Source organism: Podarcis liolepis (assembly GCF_965112155.1).
Source record: "Podarcis liolepis genome assembly, chromosome: 5".
Taxonomy (NCBI): domain Eukaryota; kingdom Metazoa; phylum Chordata; class Lepidosauria; order Squamata; family Lacertidae; genus Podarcis; species Podarcis liolepis.
In genome coordinates, this window is record NC_139556.1 from 44,205,259 (window position 1) to 44,229,136 (window position 23,878).

General features: G+C 43.5%; 1 protein-coding gene across 1 annotated transcript; it reads right to left on the reverse strand.

Moving 5' to 3' along the window:
* Window positions 1-1,626: 1,626 nt before the first annotated feature.
* On the reverse strand, window positions 1,627-23,667 carry GLRX3 (glutaredoxin 3). Its single transcript, XM_083506005.1, has 11 exons — window positions 23,417-23,667; window positions 21,159-21,267; window positions 15,162-15,236; window positions 14,298-14,499; window positions 10,117-10,289; window positions 9,970-10,031; window positions 8,698-8,755; window positions 7,349-7,401; window positions 5,475-5,514; window positions 5,299-5,391; window positions 1,627-1,899 (listed from the first exon to the last, which is right to left on the reverse strand). The coding sequence occupies exons 1-11, from the start codon at window positions 23,497-23,499 to the stop codon at window positions 1,849-1,851; spliced, it is 999 nt and encodes a 332-aa protein (XP_083362131.1). The 5' UTR covers window positions 23,500-23,667; the 3' UTR covers window positions 1,627-1,848.
* Window positions 23,668-23,878: the final 211 nt, after the last annotated feature.

Sequence of the window (23,878 nt, forward strand, 5' to 3'; positions counted from 1 at the left end):
ACTAGAGAGTTGGTTACAGAGTTTGGAATTGCACCAGCACTCACACTGTCAGTATTAACTATTTTGTGGCAATTTAGCTGATCTTAATAAAAGATTATTACTCAACTGCGGCTTTTGGATTTATTTATGTTTTAATTGACTACCATGACAACAGTAGTTTCCAGGTTATTATGACTGCAGAGACAGATGTCTTATGCAAGAGTCAGATTATTGACTGGGATTCCATTCAAAACTCACATAACCCATTTTAAAACACCTGCCCTGGTTGCCAGTTCATTTCCAGGCCCAATTAAAGGTGCCCATGCTAATGTTTAAAGCATTAAATGACTTTGGCTGCAAATACCCCAGACCACCTTCTTCCCTACAGACCCTCAAGGGTGTTAAAATCAGCAGAGAGGGGACCTCTTTGTAGTTGCACCATTCTCTAAAGCTTGTGTGTGGCCCTGGGGAGGGCATTCTCTGTGGCTGTAGCAAAATGAGAGATTGCATTTGAGGAACTCCATGGAGGTGAAAAGAGAAGGGAGATAGATTATAGTGTCAGGGCCTGGCAGGATGCTGACAAGTGTGCACTGGGGAAGAAGGGCTGGAGTCTTGACTCTGGAAAGCGGATCAGTGATTTGTGGGAACTGTACTAGCCAGGAGGCATGAACCAAAGGCAGGGGAACGCTTCAAAGGTGGAGGGTGGAGCACAGAATGGGTCAGAAGAAAAGGAAGAGCCAAATTACGCTAGTGAAGGGCCATGTGCTTCCCCAGCCTCTCTTGCACCACTGTCTCCCAGAACCAGGAGGGGACTGAAAAGGGATGAGCAGTGGAAGTTGCCACATGGGCGTAGTCTCCGGCTGCATGTGTGCAGCGCTTCGATGAAAGGTACATAAACTGGTGGAGGAGTGGCAACTGCTGCATACAATACCAACCTGGGAATAGCTGCCTAGACACAAAATTGGTATCCAGAGCTGTAGAAACACTGTTATCTTTGAGAATAAAGAGTTAACTATCAGCCGTGTACATTCCTTTGGCTAGTAAGAGGCCCCAGGCAGTATGCCCAATGCTCAGGGATGATGTGTGTTGCAGCCCAGCATCATCTGAAGAACACTAGATTAGCTAGTCCTGCCTTAGTGCATTGCTTCAGGAAGAATCCATCAACTGCTGTAGTGGGCAATACAATCTACTTCATCTCATAATCTTCCCAGGTTCACCTCCTTGAACTTGTTCCTATGCCAATGCTCTATCTCTTGAGTGGGGAATGTGCAACCTCCCAGCTGTTGCCAGACTACAACTCCCATCATCCATGGCCTCTGGTCATGCTGAATGGGGCTGATGAAAGTTGCTAGTTCGGCAACATCTGTCGGGCCATAGTGCTCCCCACTCCTGCTCTATTTGCTGCCACTTATTTGAAGAAGGTCCAAAGAGATGGGGCTCAAACAACAGCATGCTGGATAGCAGCTTCTTCTGAGGCTGGTTTCTGAATCCAAGTGTGGGTTCAAATATCCCAGGATACTCTGAGACCAACAGAAAGGATCAGTGAGCCACAGGAGACGTGTGTGAGGTCCATGAGTATTTTACAAATGCTGAATAATTGTGTGTGCAGGAGGAAAAATGAAAAGTATGCAAGACCACCACAGGCAATGTTGGCTTCCAACTTTAATTCAATTTGAAGATGCTTACAGCTTTACATTTGGGGTGAAAACCTACAATTACATACACCTGTAGTATGGCCTTGCGAAGCATGAGCAGAAAATCAGAAACCCGCATTCTATTCCTTCTGGCAAATCGTGAATTGTTCCAGTGCAACGAACAATCATACATTTTATATTTCATTGGTCTTCATTAACGTGTCCTTGTGATGCATTAATTTTCTCCTTTCAAGGTAGACGTCAATTCACCAGTTTCTTTTAGTTCCTGGAAACAGGAAAAAAAGGGGAGGAAGCATTCAGAGGCTGGTGTCACCAAAAACTTCTAGTTAGCCTGTAATTCAGCTTTCCTCAACCTGGTGCCCTCAAGACTCCAACTCCCATTACCCCTAATCAAGCAATTTTAACAAGAGGACAGAAAGATACCCAAAAGCTTCTGTTGCTTTAGAAGTTGGACCTACCAGTCCAACAACTGGTAGCCATCTCTTTGGTAGAAGCCAGGAGAAGACTTCAGAAGATAACTGCAGTTGCCCCAGCTGCGGCAGTGAGCAGTCACCCCTGCAGACTCCTTAGAAAGGGGCAGGCGTAGCAGATGAGGCAGGTGTCAGCTGTCTGATAGACGGACCACAGGGCAAGTGCATGGCAGAAGGGCATCTCTGTCACCTTTAGCTAGCTCTAGAATGAGGCTTTGCTCAGTATACATCCTCTCTCTTAACGTGCTCTCTAGAATCTGGGCAAGCGTGATAAGCAGGGAGAGGTTTGTTATTTGTTATCTTTCTGAACATGGAAAGCACACCATGTTAATCCAAGGTTGCACAGTGAACATCAGTGCCAAGGAATGGCTGCCACCAAAAGTATTGGCCCAATGCCTCTTCCTCGTGGCATTTAGCAAAACAGAACAAGCAGGATGAAATCATTGTTTTAGGCATTTCTACTGCTGGGAGTTGGGGAGGGAAGAGTGAAGCAAACAGTTTTGGTCTTAGCTATGCTTTGAAAAAGCAAGGCGTCGCCATTCCTTTGGACCAGGTTACCTGAAAGATCACCTTCTCTTTAAAAGCCCCTTCTCAAAATGCACCACCAAGTGAAGTGAAGCAGACGGCTTCAGGAAGAGCCCACCCCCACTGAGAAATAGCCTCCCAAGAAAAGCTCGCCTGCTGCCTTCTTTATGGTCTTTTTGGTTCCAGGTAAATGACTTTTTAAATTTTTCTTTAGGATTTTTTTAGACCAGTTGCTCAAAGAAAATTCTCCATGTGGTGTGAAAGTCCACTTATATATAAAATATGACTAAAACACACCAGCTAATTAAAAATAAGTATATATAAAACCATATTTATGGTTGGTTTGTCATGGTGGTTGTTCTATGTTTTTGGTATATAAATTTAGTATAAATATATTACACCATAAATTTATTTATTTATTAATGTTTTCAAATATGTTGTAAGTTACTTGGAGGCCTCTGGGTAACAACGGACTAACAAGTCCAGTAGATGATTATTATTAACATATAACACCGATAAAATGTTTAAAATGAACAATTTATTCTCCCAGGCTTTTAGAAGCTGTCATCTTAAAATCTCAACTTTATTCCACTGCCCATATAGTGTATCTTAAATTGTACTGAGAATTTGGTTTTAGGCCTTTCTCTACCAGAACTTTTATGTTTAAAATGTTTTTCATGATTTTTTTGGTATTCTTCTTACTAAGAAGTTTGGGGGGGACTTAGATCTATTATTCGGCAGGCAAATACCAGAAATAAAAAATAATAAATATAATCTTAGTAAGATCAACAGAGAAAAATCTTGGGCAGGTTAGCAGATTAAAAATAGGTTCTTTATGTACTTTTCTTTATGTACTTTTTATTAACATTTATATTTGGGGGGGGGGAAATGAGAGAATGATGCTGACCTAGAAAAACTTCTAAAATAACTAAACTTTAAACATTTTGTCAACTTCAATTTATTCAATGCCCTCTAAAATGCAGATTAACATGACTAATTTCCCCATCTCTTTAAAACCTATATAAAAAGAACCCTTTAATGCACTACTACGAGAAATAAATGTGTGGGGTTTTTTTTTAAAAAAAAATGGATACATGAGCAACGTAATACCAACTTCTTTTTAAAACCTAATGAGATTTATTGATTCTGTCTTCCCGGGAGTTACAGTGCCTATGGTATTGGCTATAAAACATTCAAGACAAGAATAGGCTCAAGAGTATTTGGGTTTAGAAGCCTGCGCTTGTTCTGTTGCACACACACACAAAAATATATATCAGAAGACGCAGTTAACAAATGCAGATCTATTTTTGTTGCTCAGGGCCTTTTCAAGAAAGCACACAATAAAGCCTTACCTTTTCTCAGGAATGAGAGACAGTTTGCTAGGCAAAATGTCATCACCTTACTCAAGAAAACACAACGTCAAAAAACTAAAACTGGGAACCAAATGAAAAGCTGTAAATGCACCCACAGGGGCGAAATGGTTCATACAGGAAGGTAAGTGACTGCTGTCAAGAAAATACATTTCAGTGCTACACTAGCAGGCAACATAGTTGCACACTGGAGATTTAGGGCTCCTTTCACCAATATATTAAGCTAATGATGAGAGTCACAGGGAAAACCAACTAAGTCACTCAGTCTCAAATCAAAAAAAGCATCAGAAAAAGGAGTGTGTGTGGATGTGTGTGGATGTGTGTGTGTGTGTGTGTGTGTGTGTGTGTGTGTCACCTCACCATGGCTGAACAAAGGGGAGAGATGCTCGAAAAAGGAAGAAGAAAACTCAAAATGCAGAGAAAACGCAGAGATAGATGAGTCTAGATGTAGCTGGGCAGGGAGGAATGCATAATAATAGAGAGATTTACTTTGGAAATTTAAACGCTGCCCTTCCAATGGGTTTGCATTGCGTAGGGCACCTTACAACTTACACCTTACAATTAAAAAAATCACATAGTATTTACGGCTGCTGTGTTATCAGCAGATAAAACCTCTGAACAACTAGGATTGTTTCTAAAGGATGTAAAAAAAAGGCACCAACCAAGGCAGGTTAAATGTCTGCCAGAATAAAAATGCTTTTTTGCCAGCAAAAAAAATAGGGGGACGGTGGGGTTCAACCGATCTCACAGAGCAAGATAATGAATGGCTGCTAGCCGCAGTGGACTGTGTTTTTACTTCCATTGCCAGAGAAAGCATGCATCTGAATATTAGTTGATGGGAATCACAGGTGGGGCAAGTGCTGTGCAGTGAGGTTCTGATGAGGGCTTCTCACGGGCATCTGGTTAGCCACAGTCAGAACAGGATGATGGGATAGATGGGCCCTTGGCTTGACCCATCAGGCCTCTCCTTATGTTCTTGTGCAACTAGTTATGGCTCTGATCTCAACCCAACTGACCAGGGCTCAGCCACAGCTACGACACAAGAGAAAGGAGCAGGTAAGCTGATATGGAAATTGATGGTTCTTTGGGTATCCTGGACCAAGACATGTTTTTATTGGCTAATGACTCTTCAAAGTGATGGTGTTTGCTGTTTAGGGATGTAAGAAGGAAAAAACCACCCGTTCGAAGAGCGACTGACAATAAAAACATGTCCAATATAAATGAGAACAAAATTTAGGAAGAACCTTTTCTTAAGAATGAGGATTACACACACCTGCCAACTATTAAGTCTTTGCTTACCTTCACAATATCCAGGCCTCCAACAAGTTCCCCTTTCACATACAACTGGGGGTAGGTTGGCCAGTTTGAATACTTTTTTAATCCTTGCCGCACCTAAGGAGAATAAATGCTTGGTCAGCCTTCCACAGTGCAGTTTTTAAAGATGATGATAGGAAAAGCGCAAGCAAACAACGTACCTCTTCATCCTCCAATATATCAAACGTTTCATAATCAACACTAAAAAAAAGAGAATAATATAAAAAAGGGTTTTATTATGTAGGCTAGGAATATTCACTCAGCTACGCTAATTTCTATCGCTTATTTATCAGTGTAAAAGTGATCCCAGCGACTGTATTTCAAGAGTAAAATGCAAGACGTTGCAATACTGTAGTGATATATTTGTTTATTTAGAGAATTTGTAGCCCTCCCTTCAGCCAAAAAAGGCTCCCAGAGTGGCTTACATTACAATCAATTAAAACAAAACAGTCCCTGCCCACAATACTCACAATTTTTAAGAAAAACGACACGCAAGGGAAAGGGGACAGGGAGGGAAGAGGAAAAATATACTATATATTTGGTGAAATATCCTAATAAAAGAGAGAAATATTTACTGAAGACTAGCAGATAATCTATACAGGCCAATCCATTTAGGCAAATGGAAGTTAACTGGGCAAGGAATAGCTCAGTTGGTAGAGCACGAGACTCTTAATCTCAAGGTCTTGGGTTCGAGCCCCACGTTGGGCAAAAGATTCCTGCATTGCAGGGGGTTGGACTAGATGACCCTCGTGGTCCCTCCCAACTCTACAATGCTATTATTTTATAATAATAATAATAATTTATTATTTATACCCCCCCCCCATCTGGCTGGGTGTCCCCAGCCACTCTGGGCGGCTTCCATTAAAACAAAAAATACAGTAAAATATCACACGTTAAAAACTTCCCTGAACAGGGCTGCCTTAAGATGTCTTCTGAATGTCAGGTAGTTGTTTATCGTTTTGACATCTGCTGGAAGGGCGTTCCACAGGGCGGGCGCCACTACCGAGAAGGCCCTCTGCCTGGTTCCCTGTAGCTTTGCTTCTCGCAATGAGGGAACCGCCAGAAGGCCCTCGGCGCTGGACCTCAGCGTCCGGGCAGAATGATGGGGGTGGAGACGCTCCTTCAGGTATACTGGACCGAGGCCATTTAGGGCTTTAAAGGTCAGCACCAACACTTTGAATTGTGCTCGGAAACGTACTGGGAGCCAATGTAGGTCTTTCAAGACCGGTGTTATATGGTCTCGGCGGCCGCCCCCAGTCACCAGTCTAGCTGCCGCATTCTGGATTAGTTGTAGTTTCCGAGTCACCTTCAAAGGTAGCCCCACGTAGAGTGCATTGCAGTAGTCCAAGCGGGAGATAACCAGAGCATGTACCACTCTGGCGAGACAGTCTGCAGGCAGATAGGGTCTCAGCCTACGTACCAGATGGAGCTGGTAAACAGCTGCCCTGGATACAGATTTAACCTGTGCCTCCATGGACAGCTGTGAGTCCAAAATGACTCCCAGGCTGCGCACCTGGTCCTTCAGGTTCTGTGACATAGGTCAGCTCCACCATTTGCAGATGTTGCGGGGAAGGGGCTAAGGGGAAGGCTAGAGGTGAACCAAAGGGAGCCCCTGATCACCTAACACTAACATGCAACATGTTCCTAAGATCAGCTTCTGTAGAGGCACACTGCAAAGCAGCCAAGGTAGCACCTCTCAGGCAAAGGGAAGCATTTCCTCACACAGTTCAGAGGGGCTGCGACATTTGCCATTACAAGATTGTAGTAATAGCCACCAACTTGGATGGTTTAAAAAGGAGTTATGGATGTGTCTTGGTGGCTGGGGTAGTACTTCCAGTATCAGAAACACTGCGCCACTGTTGTGAATGGAGACTGCTGCTGTGCTGCTTGTGGACTTTTCATAGGTTTCTGGTTGACCACTGAGAGAAGAGAATGCTGGAAGAGACGGCCCTTTCGTCTGATCTAGCAGCGCTGTTCCTATATATCTGTGATCTTACTTTAAGAACAGATTCAAGGCAGAAAAATATTTACATACCCGGTACCGTTTAGAATTTCTAGAATTTGCTTGCTGAATCCACACTTCGCCATCTGCAATAAGAAAAAAACAACTCTGACGTGCATTATGTTCCAGTGCATGTATGTGGCATGTAGCAATCCCAAGTAAGTGTTTGAAGCACATTTATACACAACATTTTTATTTTCCACCTTCGCTACACCAAGGATGAGGAACCTGTGGCTCTCAAGATGTTGCACTGTGCCGTTTGCTGGCCATGCTAGATGGAGGTAATGGAAACTGAGGTCCGTGTGGCGCAGTGTAGTGGTTAGAGTGTTGGACTAGGACCTGGGAGACCAGGGTTTACATCCCCACTTGGCCATGACTTTGGGCCAGTCACCGCCTCTCAGCCTACCCTGCTTCACCGGGTTGTTGCGGGGATTAAATGGAGAATCATGTACACCACCTTGAAAGCCTTGAAGAAAAAGGTGGGATATAAATAAAGGGTTCCACACCCCTGCACTTCATCATCAGAAACCGAAACATGTGGCTACTTTACCAACTCCTTAGGAATTCTCAGGGAATGAATTCTATTTGCCATCAACATCTGCTCGAGCAAAAATTTCCCATAGCAACCCATTACTCATATTGCATAATTAGGGCTGCAATTTTTGCAGCTGTCACGACACAGTTGCCAGTGCCCCTCATGGTTCACATGGACTGTGGTTGTGTACACATCTGTATATGACCACACAAGGAAGTAAGCAGTGTGAACTGCCCCATTCTACCCTCTGAGCCAAGGCCAAGATTGTTCTGTTGTGGCGCCCCATTGATGGAACCTGGTGCCAACACTGTTATCATTTCAGCCCCAGGCAAAGGTATCTTTATTGCTCCTAAGCCTTTAATGTATTATTTTAACATGCTGTTAAAACGTATCCTTTTTTAAAACCTTCTGTGTTTTCGTGCTCTAGAAAGCCATGCTGAAGGAGTGAAATTAAATATTTTCTTCATTCCCTACTTGCAGCAGCTGTCGGCTTGCTGTGTAGAGGTGAAAAACCCACAGCACCCACATATGACCACTACGTTACCTCCAGTATCAGAGAGAGTATGGTTCTGAACAGGCATCTAGTTGGCCGCCTTGAGAACAGAACGCTGGACTAGATGAAACGTCTTCCAATCCAGCAGGGCTCAACTTGTGTTCTTACGTTTATGATCTTTCACAACCAGGCACACTCCAGATGCTTTAAAATGACAACTCCCATCATCCCCAACTACTGGCTACACTGGCCGGGGTTTATAGGAGCTATACTCCAAAACATCTGGGTGCCACTAGGCTGGGGACAGCTGGCCTAAAGGATTTTAAGCACTAAAAGCATTTCCAAGAGCCTTACCTGCTTATTTCCTTTCATAAAGAGCATCACAGAAGCTTTGTTTATCAGGTCTTTAAGCCTAAAACAAGAGGCGGGGGGGAATACAGATAAAGTAGAAGAGTCTTAGATAAAGGATTTTTTACCTGGGTAAAAAAGGCAATACAGGAATTTAGCCTAAAAATTTGTCTAGTTTTAGAGCCACAGTGCTCCAGTTAATAATAATCGTAATTATTGTAAAAGTCGTCGTTATGATTATCATTATCATTATTATTATTGGCTGTCCCTCTGACTGCGTTGGCCCACAATAAAACATCAAACATTAGAAACTTCCCTTCCCAGGGCTGCCTTCAGATGTCTTCTAAAGGTTGTATAGGTACTTATATCCTTGACATCTGATGGAAGGGTTGTTCCACAGGGCGGGTGCCACTACCGAGAAGGCCCTCTGCCTGGTTCCCTGTAACTTCACGTTTCACAGTGAGGGAACCACCAGAAGGCCCTCAGAGCTGGACCTCAGTGTCTGGGCTGACCAATGTGAGTGGAGATGCTCCTTCAGGTATACTGGGCCGAGGCCGTTTAGGGCTTTAAAGGTCAGCACCAACACTTTGAATTGTGCTTGGAAACGTACTGGGAGCCAATGTAGTCAGAACCAATGTTATACAGTCCCAGAGGCCACTCCCAGTCACCAGTCTAGCAGACGTAGGCTGGATTAGTTGTAGTTTCCAAGTCCCCTTGACCTGTTGCCTCCCAACGTTTTATTTCTAACCAAGTTTCACAAGTAGACTAGTGGAATCAGTGTGCAATTGCCACCCTCGGGATTCAGGAATCCCCACACACCTAGATCACTTTGGGTTCCACATTATTGGAAGTCCAAGACCAGTGTGGACAAAGGCAGGAATTTGCCCTATTCTCGGGGAGAAGCAGAGGGCTGGATTGCACTCTGCGTAAATTGCAAAGGATTGGCTGGAGGTGTGAGGCACACTGGTACAGGATGAGACAATTTAACAAAAAATAAAACATCCCCAGTTTTACCCCTTTGCTTTGGGGATGAAGGTGACCAAAAAAAAGGTGAGGTGGCAGCAAATACCAGGTAGCAAGATCTGGCTGGCAGCTCTACAGGGCTGTTGTGCAGCAGATGGGCAAGGAAAATGAAGGTGAATGAAAACCATAAGGCACAGAATTCTGTGTACTATGCATAGTAATCCTACACAGCAATAATTTTAATGGGGAGATCATTAATGGAATATGTGATTTTCCTTCGCAATATTTTTTTTAAAAAGGTAAAATGTATCATACCTGTCTTCTATTTTATGTGCCTTGGGGCAGGTTGTCTCCAGCTCTCCAGAAGCCTCAAGCTCCTGAAAAGAGAATTATTTCAAATTCATAAACAAAACACTACTTTAAAATTACGTTACTGAAAATGCAGGTCTTTTGTTTTCTTACCTTAACAATGTCCAGTCCGCCTATAAGTTCCCCAGCTACGTATAACTGTGGGTAAGTAGGCCAGCTGGAGTAGGTTTTCAGGCCCTGACGTACTTCTTCATCAGAAAATATATCGAAGCTGCTATACGCAATGTTATGTTTGTTAAGAATCTCCACTATTTGTCTGCTGAAGCCTGGAGGTTACGGGAATAAGAAAAAGAAAAGCACAGACCTTAACGAGGCTTTAACTTTAACCAAAACTGTGGTTTAGTGTCTACATTACATCTTATATTAACATGTGTTGCAAGAAAAAGGGAAATCTCAAAGGAAGACAATGTTTATCCAAATTGCATACCCTATCAAAAACTACAGAGCTGAGTTTACAGAGCTTGTCCTGCTGCTTGCTCTGTTTTGAAGTGTGATGTCCAGTTTAGGCAAAATCAAACCCAAATGCACATGCAGATAAATGTAATGCTTTGATCCAACCAAGGCTCTTATTTTAATATTTAGGTAGATATATTTACAACATAATGAATATTGCTTCAATCCCCTTTAAAAAAAAACCACTTTCAAGAATGCAGATTCAACTTATAGTGACTTGGCATTAGTCTTATCAGTGTAAACAGAATTAATTTCCAAATAAATCATACAGTTCAATTTCTGAACAAAATCTACCTTTTTTAACTATAATACAAAATTTTGATATTTGAACTGTTTGAAGCACTGCATGTCCCAAATCTGTAAGTCTGCACAATTTTTCTCCACATAGAAATATTTCAACCACACAAATTTCAGAAAAACAACGTTAACCTAACTCCTTAATTAGCAACTTGCATAAATATCAGTGTAATAAACCTGCATAAATATCAGTTTTGAAACCACAACCCATATCAAGTTTGGCATATTTTTCTGCTGTTTTAAAATCCTTTCCTAAAGAAAAATTATCTTCCTCAGACAACTAAATATCCAGTATATAAATTAAAGTAGCTCTACCCGGTGAGACCTGAAACCCCTCACACCAATTTTCAAAAGGTTCTAATAAATGGGATTTAAAGCAACAAATTTTTAAAAGTTTCAGGCACATACAGACAAAAGGAACCTTTACATGATTTTCCATCTCACAAATTCATCCATTACTTTTGATATGTGCTGTAGCTCCAGGTCCTCCATGATCTGCATTTTGAGCCATGAGCAAGTAGCATTTATTTATATGGCATCTAAGTTGCTTTTCTTCCACAACTGAAGCATTAAGTTCTTGTACAGCCTGGAGTGAAACAAGAATCCCGAATTCCACTTCCCCCCACTACCACCAACCCGCCATTCATCTGGGAGTTCATTAGTAAACAGCTACAGGCTGATTGCTGATGGTTATTCTGCTGCCAATATATTAACTCGTTTCTACTGTAAGAGGCTGAGAGAAGGAGAGAGAAAGAGAGCGCTTCGTTTTAGCTGTAGGCAACTCCATGCAGACGAGAAAGATTGATTGGTGGCGGTTCATTTTTAAGGGTTAAAGTAGCAGACTGGAAATGTTATGCTTAGGGATAAAGTGCCAACACTGCTTTATTCCCATAACAAAAGGTTTAGGCTGACTTTCTGAGCAAACACCATCTGAGCAACACAAGAGCTAATGAAAGCGCCGCTGAAGTGCGCGTACGTGAACACACAGGCCGCTTGAAGAGTGGTGCGGACGCTGCGCTGCCGGTGATAGGAAGCTAAGTACAATTATAATACTAATGATGTAAGCAAGCAACAAGCCCGTGAGCACAGAGCCAAGGGGATAGACCTCATTTAACATTATTATGAATTGGCTTTCCGTAGGAAGTGGCGAAATGTGGGACATAACAAGGATTTCTGATTCCACACCAAGATCCAATTACGCTCTGTTGCAATCGACAACCTGCTATTAGTATGAAAATTAGCCTGGACACCATCCATCAGGAACCTCTTCTGCACAAGATGCATTGTGCAGAAGCTCCCGGCTGACCCGCTCCTGGGCCTGAAGCTGCATTGCAAGCCGAGGGGGCTGAACTCCAGTAAAAGGCCAAGGGGCTGCTTTCTTACCCTAAGCCTGGGGCCACTCAGCTGTGGCACTCTGTACATTATCGGACTACAACACCCAGAGCCTCGGACAGTGCTGGCTACGGCTGACAGGGCCCCAGCAACATGGGGGCCACCACAGGTTAGCCCCTTCCCACCATCCCTACAGCTAGTCCCCTCCGTTGTCAACACAGCTGTCCTAGCAGTCAACTTGAGGAAATAAGGACTGGCTTACTATTGTGTTAGCTGTGTTAGTTGTGGCACATATTATGAACGGCATTGGCTAGTGAGGTGTGTATGGATATATAGCCCAGTCACGACAAATGTCTCTCTAAGCCCAAGGTGGGGGGAACTATATATATTCAATTTATTATAGAACAGCAAAGGAGAACAGCAATGTTATCTTCAGCCTTAGTACTTTGCACTAATTCTGATCCTCCCAGATTACATGCAAATCACACCAGCTTTTGGAACTTGCTGCCCACTGCAACCAGCAATTGCCCTCAAAAGACCACTGAGATAGTGAAATATATCTACCTTGCTAGAGACACACTCTCCTCCCACCCCCCTGGACTGGTGGACTTGCAGGCTGCACTGCGTTAACACATCACAAATAGCTCAGCTTCTCCCTCTTATAGAAGGAATATGCATACGGTGCATGTGCAGCCGGTACCAAACCGCATAAGCACAGTATCATACTGTGGTGCTTACGTATGCACCATGTCACATGAAAGCATCTGTACATGAGAAATATTAAAGCTCTCCATAGAGCCATATTAAGATGCAAGGTTCAAACCTGAAGCCACTGCTCCATCTGCAACCCCATACAGTAGGGTGAATTTTTATGTCTCAGAGTGAAGGGGGGGAACCTAACTAGGGCATTGTTTGCATTCTGAGAATTCAATGACAACTTCAGCAAGATGATGCCCTTGCCTTGCTGGGACTCTGTTTGCTTATAAGCTTGCGGGGAGAGAACCAAAAAATGTATAATGAGTTACCAGGCCATTTGTCATACCTTGATCTCCATTATTTCAGTTTAGTTCATTTTTCTTTTATAAAGTGGTATATGAACATTATTGGTAATGAAAAGACAGTACATTCCATAATTAGAGACATTTCCAGAAGAAAAAGAAAAAGAAGATTCAGTAATTGAATTGGCTCAAGGAATCAAAAATTTTATTCTTGGGTTATACCACCTAAATGTCAATGTGTCCTTTAACAAAATCACTAACCCGACAGGTTCAGTGATGGAATGTCAATTAATTTTCACCAATGGATGTTAACAAGAAGTGATTCTGAAATGTTTTCTTATAGGCTGCTAACTGACATCCCTAAACAAATGCTTACGCTATGTCTCTTATGGTATGTATTGCTCAGACTGATGCTTGTGCAATGGACCTCAGTGATCCACCTTGAGTTTCTGAGGGCAACTACTCTGTCACTTGACCCTGAAAATCTGCTGCTTGCTTAAAACATCTCCCTCTGCACGGTTTTAAGACATGTCCTGTTCTACTCTCCTTTTAATTGCATTGTTCAATCAGTACACAGCTATTCTTACAGAGCAACATGGTGCATGCGAGGACCTCTGCACACTGACAAATAGATTGTTGAAGGGGAGGAGGCAGAAAACAGAAAAAGTTAGAACTCAACCCAAGCACAAAAAAAGTTTGAGAACAGTGCTCTGGATTGATGACTGTGGCTTTAAGCCTCAACTCATTCAGGCAATACAGCTGTGTGGACATGGCTGGACTTGGGCTGCTAGGTGCCCTGGACACAGTGGAAACCTATATTTGCATCACCGTTATTCTCCATCCATCTCCATTCCAACTCCACTCTAAGGCCCTAAACCTCTGGCCTAACCAACTGTTAATCTAGCAACCATATTCTACTTTTCGGAACCTAACAAGATGGTGGGCCAATACAAAGGCTATAGTGTGGCTGCAGCTAATGGGGTGCAAGGCAGCCTTGAAGGGGAACAGCACTATCCCAATCGACTTATCCCCTCTGGAGCCTAGGACAACAGTTCCATTTGTCGCAAAGGGTGGGCCAACAATGGTGACAAGAATAGCAGCCACTCAGATAGAAAGAGTAAGATATAATATCGTTAGATACTCCTTAGGTATCTAGCCCTGCTGAATAAAATAGAAATTCAAGACAATTCCTACCACAACGAGGCTCCTGAGGTGTTCCCTTCATAAACAGCATGCAAGGTGCAGCATTTGTCAGTTTCTGGAGTCGCACATTCAGGTCTTCTTTCACACTGTCATTAGAGCCAGGCGGAATGGTCGAGCTGGAGGCGTGGCGCTGGACTTTCTTGGTCAGTTCTGGTGCATGAGCACCATCTAATCGGTCAATTTTTTGGGAATTCTACCAACAGAGAACAGCAGTTTGGGCAAACATTATGAACTTCACAAGCACAGTCTTTAAAAAGCTACTGGAATTTGAACACACATACTCTCTCTCTCTCTCGCTAGACCATATACAAGCGTTATTTTGTAGGATTCAAGTCAAAGCAGGTTAAAAGCCCCCAGAGAAATCCACTGAGTGCTACTGGTGTACAATCTCATTTCTATAGGGCTAGCACAACTGAAGGGAGCACACACATGGCCAGAACGTGTAGTAGGTTAACTAACCCAAGCTCTGCGCTTGGTGAATGGAATTTTGTTAGAACTCACTTTAACAACAATATCATTACCTGCCAAAAGGATTTTGGACGGATCACCACAAGGAGCTTAGGAACCAATCAATAGTCATCTCCACATCACTATCCAACAGTGTTAAAAGGTTTCAAATTCAGGAACTGCCTGGTGATGCAGAATGTATTTCTCAAAAAAATGTTTCTGCAAGTTACAGCGTAGGGTAGCTTCAAATTTTTTGAAATAGGCCTTCACCACATGGCTAGGACGAATGCAATTCCCAGCATTCCTAAATTAATCAAATGTTACCTCTGAACAAAGTATCACACCAGCACTGAGAACAGAGAACATCATAAGCATCCATGGAAGTAAGCAAGCTAAAAAAAGGCTTACCTTAAAAAACAAGAATGTTGGGACTGAAGTAATTTCATATTTTTCAGACACTTCGGGAACCGCTTCAGCTTCCAGCTTAAAAACAAACAAACATAAAACATCTTTTGTTTCCAAGCTCTTATTTATAGTTTAGATTGTGCTGGCTGATCTTGTCTACACTGTTCTTTTAGTCATGTTAAATGTTTAAAAAGGATTTCAGTGCAAAAGTTTGTGACACATTTGCATTTAAATGAAACTCACAGGGAAGGCTTGTCATCCACTGAGCCTGCAGTGTCAAAACAGGTTCAGAGGTTTTTATTTTGTTGCACATTTCAAAAGATGCCTGGAGGCTGTGAATAAAAATTTTGGTGCACTAGTGACCTAGTAAATTTTCAATCATATGCAGCTACTACTATATTGAAATCCATAAATCACTGACCCCAGTTATGTCATGATTACAGTGCTTATTTTCTGCCCACAGCAATTCTTGCTGTTTGCTCTATTGACTAATTTCAAGAGGCAGTACATCATGACTGACATTTGCAGCCTTCTGCAAATTATGAAGCAAAAAAGGAGTATTTCTTCAATAAACTATTGATGCCTGCTAAATTTTTGTTTTTAACTCTTGCAAGACTGCTAGATATTAGTATACTACTGACCTGAAACCTAAACAGATCATCAAATACAAAATTGTAGAAAATGCAAATACCAAATACATTTCCATTTACAGACACAGGAGACACATATGATCCAACTATAAAGGACTATATGACTGTTGGGAAACGGGAGGCAGACAGGGTAGTTTGCTTAAGAGCACATTAATTCTGGCATGTGATATACATGCGTGAATGCCTGAAATATTGGTGAATGTTGACATTAGCATGTGAATGCCGATATCCCCAATGAGTTTTGTGGATATCCTAAAACAGATATCTTTTAAACACAGTATTCACTGGGGTTTCTGAGCTGGGGAAGGGTCACAGCTCATCTGATTTCCATGCAGCAAGCCCCAGGGTCCAATCCTCAGCATCTCCAGGTAGGACAAGGAGAGAACCCAGCCTAAAATCCCATAGAGCCGTTGCCAGAAAATGTGGATAATACTGAGTTAGCTAGATCAAGGGTCTGACTCAATGTAAGGCAGCTTCCTATGTTCCTATGCCCTTAGAACACAGGCTCTCTTTGGGAGGACGTATGCTTCTGCATACCCGTTGCTGGAAAATGCAGGAGGCGAGAGTGCTATTGAGCTCAGCTCTTGGCTTCTAGGCTCCCCATAGGCATCTAGCTGACGACTGTGAGAACAGGAAGCTGGTCTAGATGTGTGACTGGCTCTTCTCATGTTCTTCATTGTTGGAGATTCACAGCATTTGGGAGGCCTGTCCACATTTACACGTGAGAGCTGTCTTAAACCGAGTGAATTTCATGTCACGCATACATGGAGATTTGTAAGTGGAAACAGCAAGAAGGAATGAGCTACTTGAACTTTAAAGCAAACCCCGTGACTCTCTGTTGTGAAGATTAAGGATAATGAGACATTAGGCGTGAAGAGAGATAAATTAGGAGAGCAAAGTCACATTGACATCTTGCACTTTATCCTAAAACTACAAAACAATCAGTACGTGTCAATGCAAATTTTCAATAAAGCGTATTACTTAAGGTGTAATTAAAACAACAACAACAACAACCTTGACTATGGAAAGATAGCAATTCCAGCTATGTTTAATTATTTACTGTATTTTTCGCCCTATAGGACGCACTTTTCCCCCTCCAAAAATGAAGGGGAAATGTGTGTGCGTCCTATGGGGCGAATACAGGCTTTCGCTGAAGCCTGGAGAGCAAGAGGCGTCGGTGTGCACCAGGCTTCAGGAAGCTCTGCGCAACTCTCGGGAGACCGGCGCCACTTTGCGCCCGCCTCCCGATGGCTGCGCAGAGCTGCCTGCATTCCGAAGCCTGGGGAGACCGGCCTGACTTACCACTGGCCTCCCTAGGCTTGCGGATAGCAGGCTGTTCTCAGGGCTGGGATTGGGGGGGAAATAATTTTTTTTCTTTATTTCCCCCCCCCCCAAAAAACCTAGGTGCATCCTATGGGGCGGTGCGCCCTATGGGGCGAAAAATACGGTATGTTCATATGATCAGGACATGGAGCAGGATCAATTTCCCAGCCTTCTGTTGTTAGGTCATAAAGCTTTAATATTTCCTCCTATTAGGGAAATGGAACATTATTGTGCAGGTTTTCCTGTGCTGTTTGATTCTTACGATAAGTATCTCTGCTTATTTCAGTGGCACCTAGAGGTGACTCAAGTGTCCAGGTGCTCATGACAAACTCCATCCCAACATAACTGAATCATCTCAGTATATATGTGGGATCAATGTTTGAAAGCTCCTCAACACCAACATCTTATGTACAGTTCTCTGTAGTGACAGCCTTTAGGTGGTGGAATTCCCTTGCTCCAGAAGTTCATTAGCATTATACAGTTTTCAGCAAATGCTGAAGACACACCTCTTCACCCTGGCTTTGAAACTTGGTGTGCATTTTCAGGATGCGGGTGGTGCTGTCATCTAAACCACAGAGCCTAGGACTTGCCAATCAGAAGGTCGGCAGTTCGAATCCCCACAACAGGGTGAGCTCCCGTTGCTCGGTCCCTGCTCTTGCCAACCTAACAGTTCGAAAGCACGTCAAAGTGCAAGTAGATAAATAGGTCCCGCTCCGCGGGGAAGGTAAACGGCATTTCGTGCGCTGCTCTGGTTTCGCCAGAAGCGGCTTAGTCATGCTGGCCACATGAGCCGGAAAAACTGTCTGCAGGCGAACGTAGGCTCCCTCGACCAGTAAAGCAAGATGAGCACCGCAACCCCAGAGTCGTCAGTGATTGAAATTTGTTTTCATTGTTTTCAATACTGAAATTTAAATTGTTGTAATTTGACCAGCTGGTGGAGGGCAGGCAGTAAATTTAACAGCAGCAAGAAGGCAGACTTTTATTTATGTTTTTTCCCCCTCACTTTGTTTTGGACTACTTGTGGTGTGGTTTCTATAGTATTTTAACGCATAAAAAAACCCACTCTTACTACAATAAAAGGTTACATGCCACAGAGTTAGCTAGCCATTCTGAGGTGGCAGAGCTACAGAAGGCAAATCAGCTCCATCTCTGGCAAACAAGGACAATAAGCTTTCTTTTCTCTTTTCTGTTTAGCATGATTGATGTTGTGCTTTCATGTTTCATCTTTCCTCATTGTAACTCACTGAAAACCCCATCTATTTTCAGTTAATCACTACCACGCAAACGTATTAATTTTATAATTAATTTGACTTCAGGCAATACAATTATAGACTTGCACAATGATGGGACTTTACTTACTGTAGCTAACTGTTACCAATAGCGACTTAACGACACATTACTCATCTACAAGAACTACTAGTACAATAATGCAGAGTTCTGTTCCATACCATACATCAAGACCAAAGCTGTTTGGCTGAAACACTGCGGTCACAGATATTTATGTTCTAAGTGTCATGGTGGGGCATCTTAATGGCCCAGTTCACACAACACATTACACCACAGTTATAAACGAACTGTAGTTTAATATAAACACACCTTGTGCTAGTGTGCACTGCTGAAAATGTTTCATTCCACTACTTTCCTGTTCCTGCTGATGCCACACCGCCAGGAGACAAATCACAAGAAGCAGGCCAAGAGCAAATCTTGGGTACCGATTGTGGTTTTGCTTGGAAAGATATAAGCCATGAGTCTTGAGTTCAGATTGCAAAATAATCTGGACCTTTGCTTGTTTCCCAGCAGAGAAGTAGGAACTTCTCAGCAACATACACATTCCCACAGTTTGTTTTTAACTACAGTTTCAATGTGACATGCAAACTGGGCCAATATCAATTTCTGGGCGTAATCTATCATTCTTATTGTATATTGCATTTGTATCCCAACTTTTTCTCCAGTGAGATTGGAGTGGTATACATGGCTCTCCCCCTCATTTAAAGCCCACAACAATCCTGTGAGGTACATTAGGCTGACTGGCCCAAGGTCACCCAGTGAAGCTCATAGCTGACTAGGGATTTGAACCCTGGGTCTTCCCTTTGAATGGCACTAACAGTTCAACCACTGTAACATTTTCATATGGCACAAAGCACTGTGAGGAGTTGGTGGGCAAGCAAATCAACTGGTCATACACAGGGGCAAGCTTGTGTCTCACATTAGTTGAAGTCAACGGTCAACTACGAGGAAGCAGGCCAGTGACACAGTGGCTCAGGACAACCCTTAACAACGTATCTTGCAAATATATTTCCATGAGCAGAGGGTTGGGGGTTAATTAATGGTGTAGGCCACATGGCAATTGACACCTCATCATGGTTTGAGGAATTCCTAAAGCATGGAGCTGAGGAATACTGACACAAAAGTTTAATATTTGTTTTTCAACACCACAGTGTTTTAATCCAAACTACTGATGAAGGGTTGATGAACAGCACTTGTAACGAGCGCATTTTTCTTTTCCTACCTACCAGAGTGCCATTACTGGGACATACAAGTATTATTACACAAATCCAGATTTCAATCTACCATAGGAAGACAGCCACCATACATAATTATGCAAACCCAAAAACTTACGTATCTTTGTTGGGTGAAATCAGTAGCTAAAACACAAATTAAGAGAATATCTATTTGCCCAACCCGCAGCATCATTACATCAAATCACACAAGGGGGGGGGGATTTTTTAAAGAGTAGTATTGCTTTCTTAAATCCCTTGGATAAGAAGATCAGGATTTAGTCAATTGCATTACAGGAAGAAAAGCTACTGGGAGTTGTATTAAAAGTGCTAGCTCAAGTAACTAAATGAGAAAAAAAGAGTATTAGCATTATAGCTGGATACTTGGCAATCAAAGATTTGGATGGCTATTTCATGTCAACATTTTGAATAGCAAGCCTCTTAGACCTGCTTGCACCCCCAGATCTTAGCCACAGAGTACTTATGTCTCACCAGACCTCTTTCTATCAGCTTTCCTTATCACAGAACACTACCTCCTGTTTTTATACTGATGCTTGCAAACAACCACTGAGTCCATGCTTTCACCAGAAAGTAAGCGACATCTCAGCGTTTTCTAAGGCAACCAAAGTAAGGAGAGGTTTTCTCCCTCCTCACATACTGTGGAGATTTCTCCTCTCCCCATCATCCATACCACCATCAGCATCAAGGCACAGGCCCCACTCTCCAGGTCCAGATTTGCTTTCCACACCTAGTAGGAGATTTGATCACAGGGCATAAGAGTGTGTGTGTGTGTGTGTGCAGCTCAGAGTATGGTGTTGATAACACCAAAGGTGCAGGTTTGACCCCCGTGTGGGGCAGCTGCATATTCCTGCATTGCAGGGGGTTGGACTAGTTAATCCTCAGGGTCCCTCCCAACTCTACAAGTCTATGATTCTATGCACGCACCTCCCCATCGCAAAAGACATTTCTTTCTATCACCTCCCACTGACTTTCATGAGATAATTTTACAGACTGTGGCATTTCCTAAGCTGCTAAGCATTGCCCCTACTCTCGACGCTGTCACCAATTAGCTTTAATAAGTTATTGTAGTTTTAAAGTAAGCGAATAGGAGCGTCTATGACACTTACAGTGGTACCTCGGTTTAAGAACTTAATTCGTTCTGGAGGTCCGTTCTTAACCTGAAACTGTTCTTAACTTGAGGTACCACTTTAGCTAATAGGGCCTCCTGCTACTGCCGCACCATGATTTCTGTTCTCATCCTGAAGCAAAGTTCTTAACCCGAGGTACTATTTCTGGGTTAGCAGAGTCTGTAACCTGAAGCGTCTGTAATCCGAGGTACCATTGTACTACCAAGGAAAGAGAACAACAAGGCAATTGCAAAGCCACAATAGACCCAAGTTGCCCAGTTCCAAGGTTTTAAGCAATGTAGGAGCAGCTAGAGTAGTTACGCTTCCACCTTTTCCCAGTATGCATACAGCAAGCGTTCATGTTAGATCAAAAGCAGATAACACAATGTCAGTTCAACTTACTTTCACAAATGCAACCTGGAGGTGCTCCTTTGCTAGTTCAGCCATGACACTGTTCATTTGAACACACTGAGGAGCCCATGGGGCCCAAAAATGAACCACCACTAAAGACCTGTGATGAAATAAACAGGGAAAACAGAGAGGTCAGATGCCAGCAAAACAATGTAAAATAAAAGCAATCAGAGTCACAGCGAAAGGTTCTAGCTTTAATCACTAGTTATCTCACATGAAAAGATCTCGGGAAGAGGACAGAAAAGGTTTCTCTCTGCCTGAGACCCTGGAGAACCACTTCCAGTCAAAACTGAGATTAGTTGGCCAAACAGACCAACAATCTGACTCCATGGCTGCATTTAGATTGTTCTCTGTCAGCTTAAAAAGCCAAGATACGAACAAGCTGTGTGCACATCTTCCTTTACACAAGCAAGCAGAGACAGGGAGGAAGTTTTCTGTTAACCAGAAGCTGGAAACTATAGTTAACTGCCTCTGGTTGCATTAGAATATTTTGAGACAATTTCAAACCATGGCTTAATATCCTGGCTTTGGAACAAAGCCGTTAACCATAGCTTCCTGGTTCAGACAAAATGGGAAACTAGGGTGAACTGAAAAGTTACTCGTTTGCTCACCTCTGCTACAAAGGGAGAAGAAAAGACAGTGAGTACACAGCCACAAGTATTGGCAAGCCAATGCTCCCCATGATCTGCCTTCTGGTTCTACACAAGGCAGTGATCCAAATTCAATTATCGCTCACTGCCACACATCCCATTTTCATATTCTAGGTACAGTGGTACTTCGGGTTAAGTACTTAATTCTTTCTGGAGGTCCGTTCTTAACCTGAAACTGTTCTTAACCTGAAGCACCACTTTAGCTAATGGGGCCTCCTGGGGCTGCAGCGCCGCCAGAGCACGATTTCTGTTCTCATCCTGAAGCAAAGTTCTTAACCTGAAGCGTATGTAACCTGAGGTACCACTGTAATTTACAACCATGATGTGTTGCCCCTCAGTGGGAGATTGCATAGCCAAGACTTCCAACCTAGCAATTCCCCAGCAATTCTAGCCACACTAGAAGGTACAATTCACTTCATGTTACTCCATTATACCCCATAATCATTCCATGGGATGGATAAATAAGGGTCCTGGCAGTCATAGAGGTTCTGCAGAGAAAAGTTGCTAACAACTAGGGCTGGGGCTTTCCTTTCCAACACTCTTGGTCTTTTTCACAGGTCATGCTAGCAGAAATCCATAGTGTTTTTAAATCCGCTTTATGATTTGGCAACAGAATATTCCTACATCATCAACGGTTCTTTGAGAAAGAGAAATCCCAATCACAGGCCAGGGGCATCTTTCCCTCCTGGCTGGGTGTGTAAATCTCTCCCATACATGTGTATCAACCTTGTGTTTAAACACTAGTCTCATAGCCACAGGCAAACCAGAAATACATGATGGCAAGTGGATGAGCTGGCAGAGGAGCAACATAGCAATCTAGCCCTCTATTGCACTCAGCACAGAAAGGAAGGCATCTGCAGAACTTTTGTCTCACCTTTATCAACACTGGGCAGGATAGTAAAAAAAAGGGGGGGGCATTCTAATACTATAAAGTTATAGCCTGCAAAGACACTCATACATCAGGAAAAGTGTGCAGATCCCTTTTTTTAAAAGTACCAGCACTTAAGTCTGATACAGTGTCATTTATGTGATCTGACCTGCTCCCTCAACCTCTGTCCTGTGGGGGAGCCAAGACCATGCTCCCGCCCCCATACACACGTGTCCTTTTCACGCTTTTATATTTCACACGATTGTGGACTGGATCCTAAAAGCGCACACTTCTAGGAAGTAAAACTGCGCACAAATTAAGCCCGCTTTAGGCGTCTTACTCAGAAGGACGGCGGCACGACCCCCGAAGCCCGTCTACTCAGAAGTAGGACTTTCAAGTCTTATTTATCCCCGCACAGGAGAAGAACTCTTGCCACCCTTCAACCCTCTCGATCGTGAGAAGGGTAAGGGGAGCGCACAAGGCGGGATAACGACAGCTGAACTCCTAGCCACGCTGGCTAGGGAGAAAGCCCCCATTCGGCTCAGCGGCCCAAAACGTCGGAATGGACACCCGCATCAAGTGAACGTGTGAATGCGGAGCGCCGGCCTGGCAGCGGGCGCTGCTGCTGCTGCACCACCACCACCCGCTTTCGGCTGCGGCTCCTTTTCCCGGCTGTTTGCCAGCCTCGGAGCCGAGCTTAGAAGGCGGCGGCGGCGGCAGCAACAACGTACCTTCCCGGCTGCTGCAGCAGATCGCGAAACTGGTCGGCGGACGCCGCTTCTGCCAGAGCTGCCGCTCCTCCTTCTGCCGCCATGGCTGGTGCTGATCTCGGCGGCGCCGCCAAGCGAGGGAGGGAGGGATGGGGACTGGGAGGTGCTAAACGCACATGTCGCCTACCAGCCTATCGCCTCCGCTAAGGCGGCCTCACTGCGCATGCCCTGGGGTTGTTGTTGTTTTGTTTTTTTTCCCCGATTCATCCTCGGGAACGCTTGCTGAAATCTCGCGCATGCGGCTTAGCGAGAAATGAAGCCCTGCGGTTCCAAAGCGGCCTGCCCACAACTCCTATGCAGGTGTAGGCAACGCATCTGGTTCTTAAGGCGCTGCATAGCTTAGAGGCAAATGCCACTAAAACTTTACTGGGACTTTAATGTTGGTGCACGGGATCGATCCGTGTTTGCAGTTGTGTGCACACA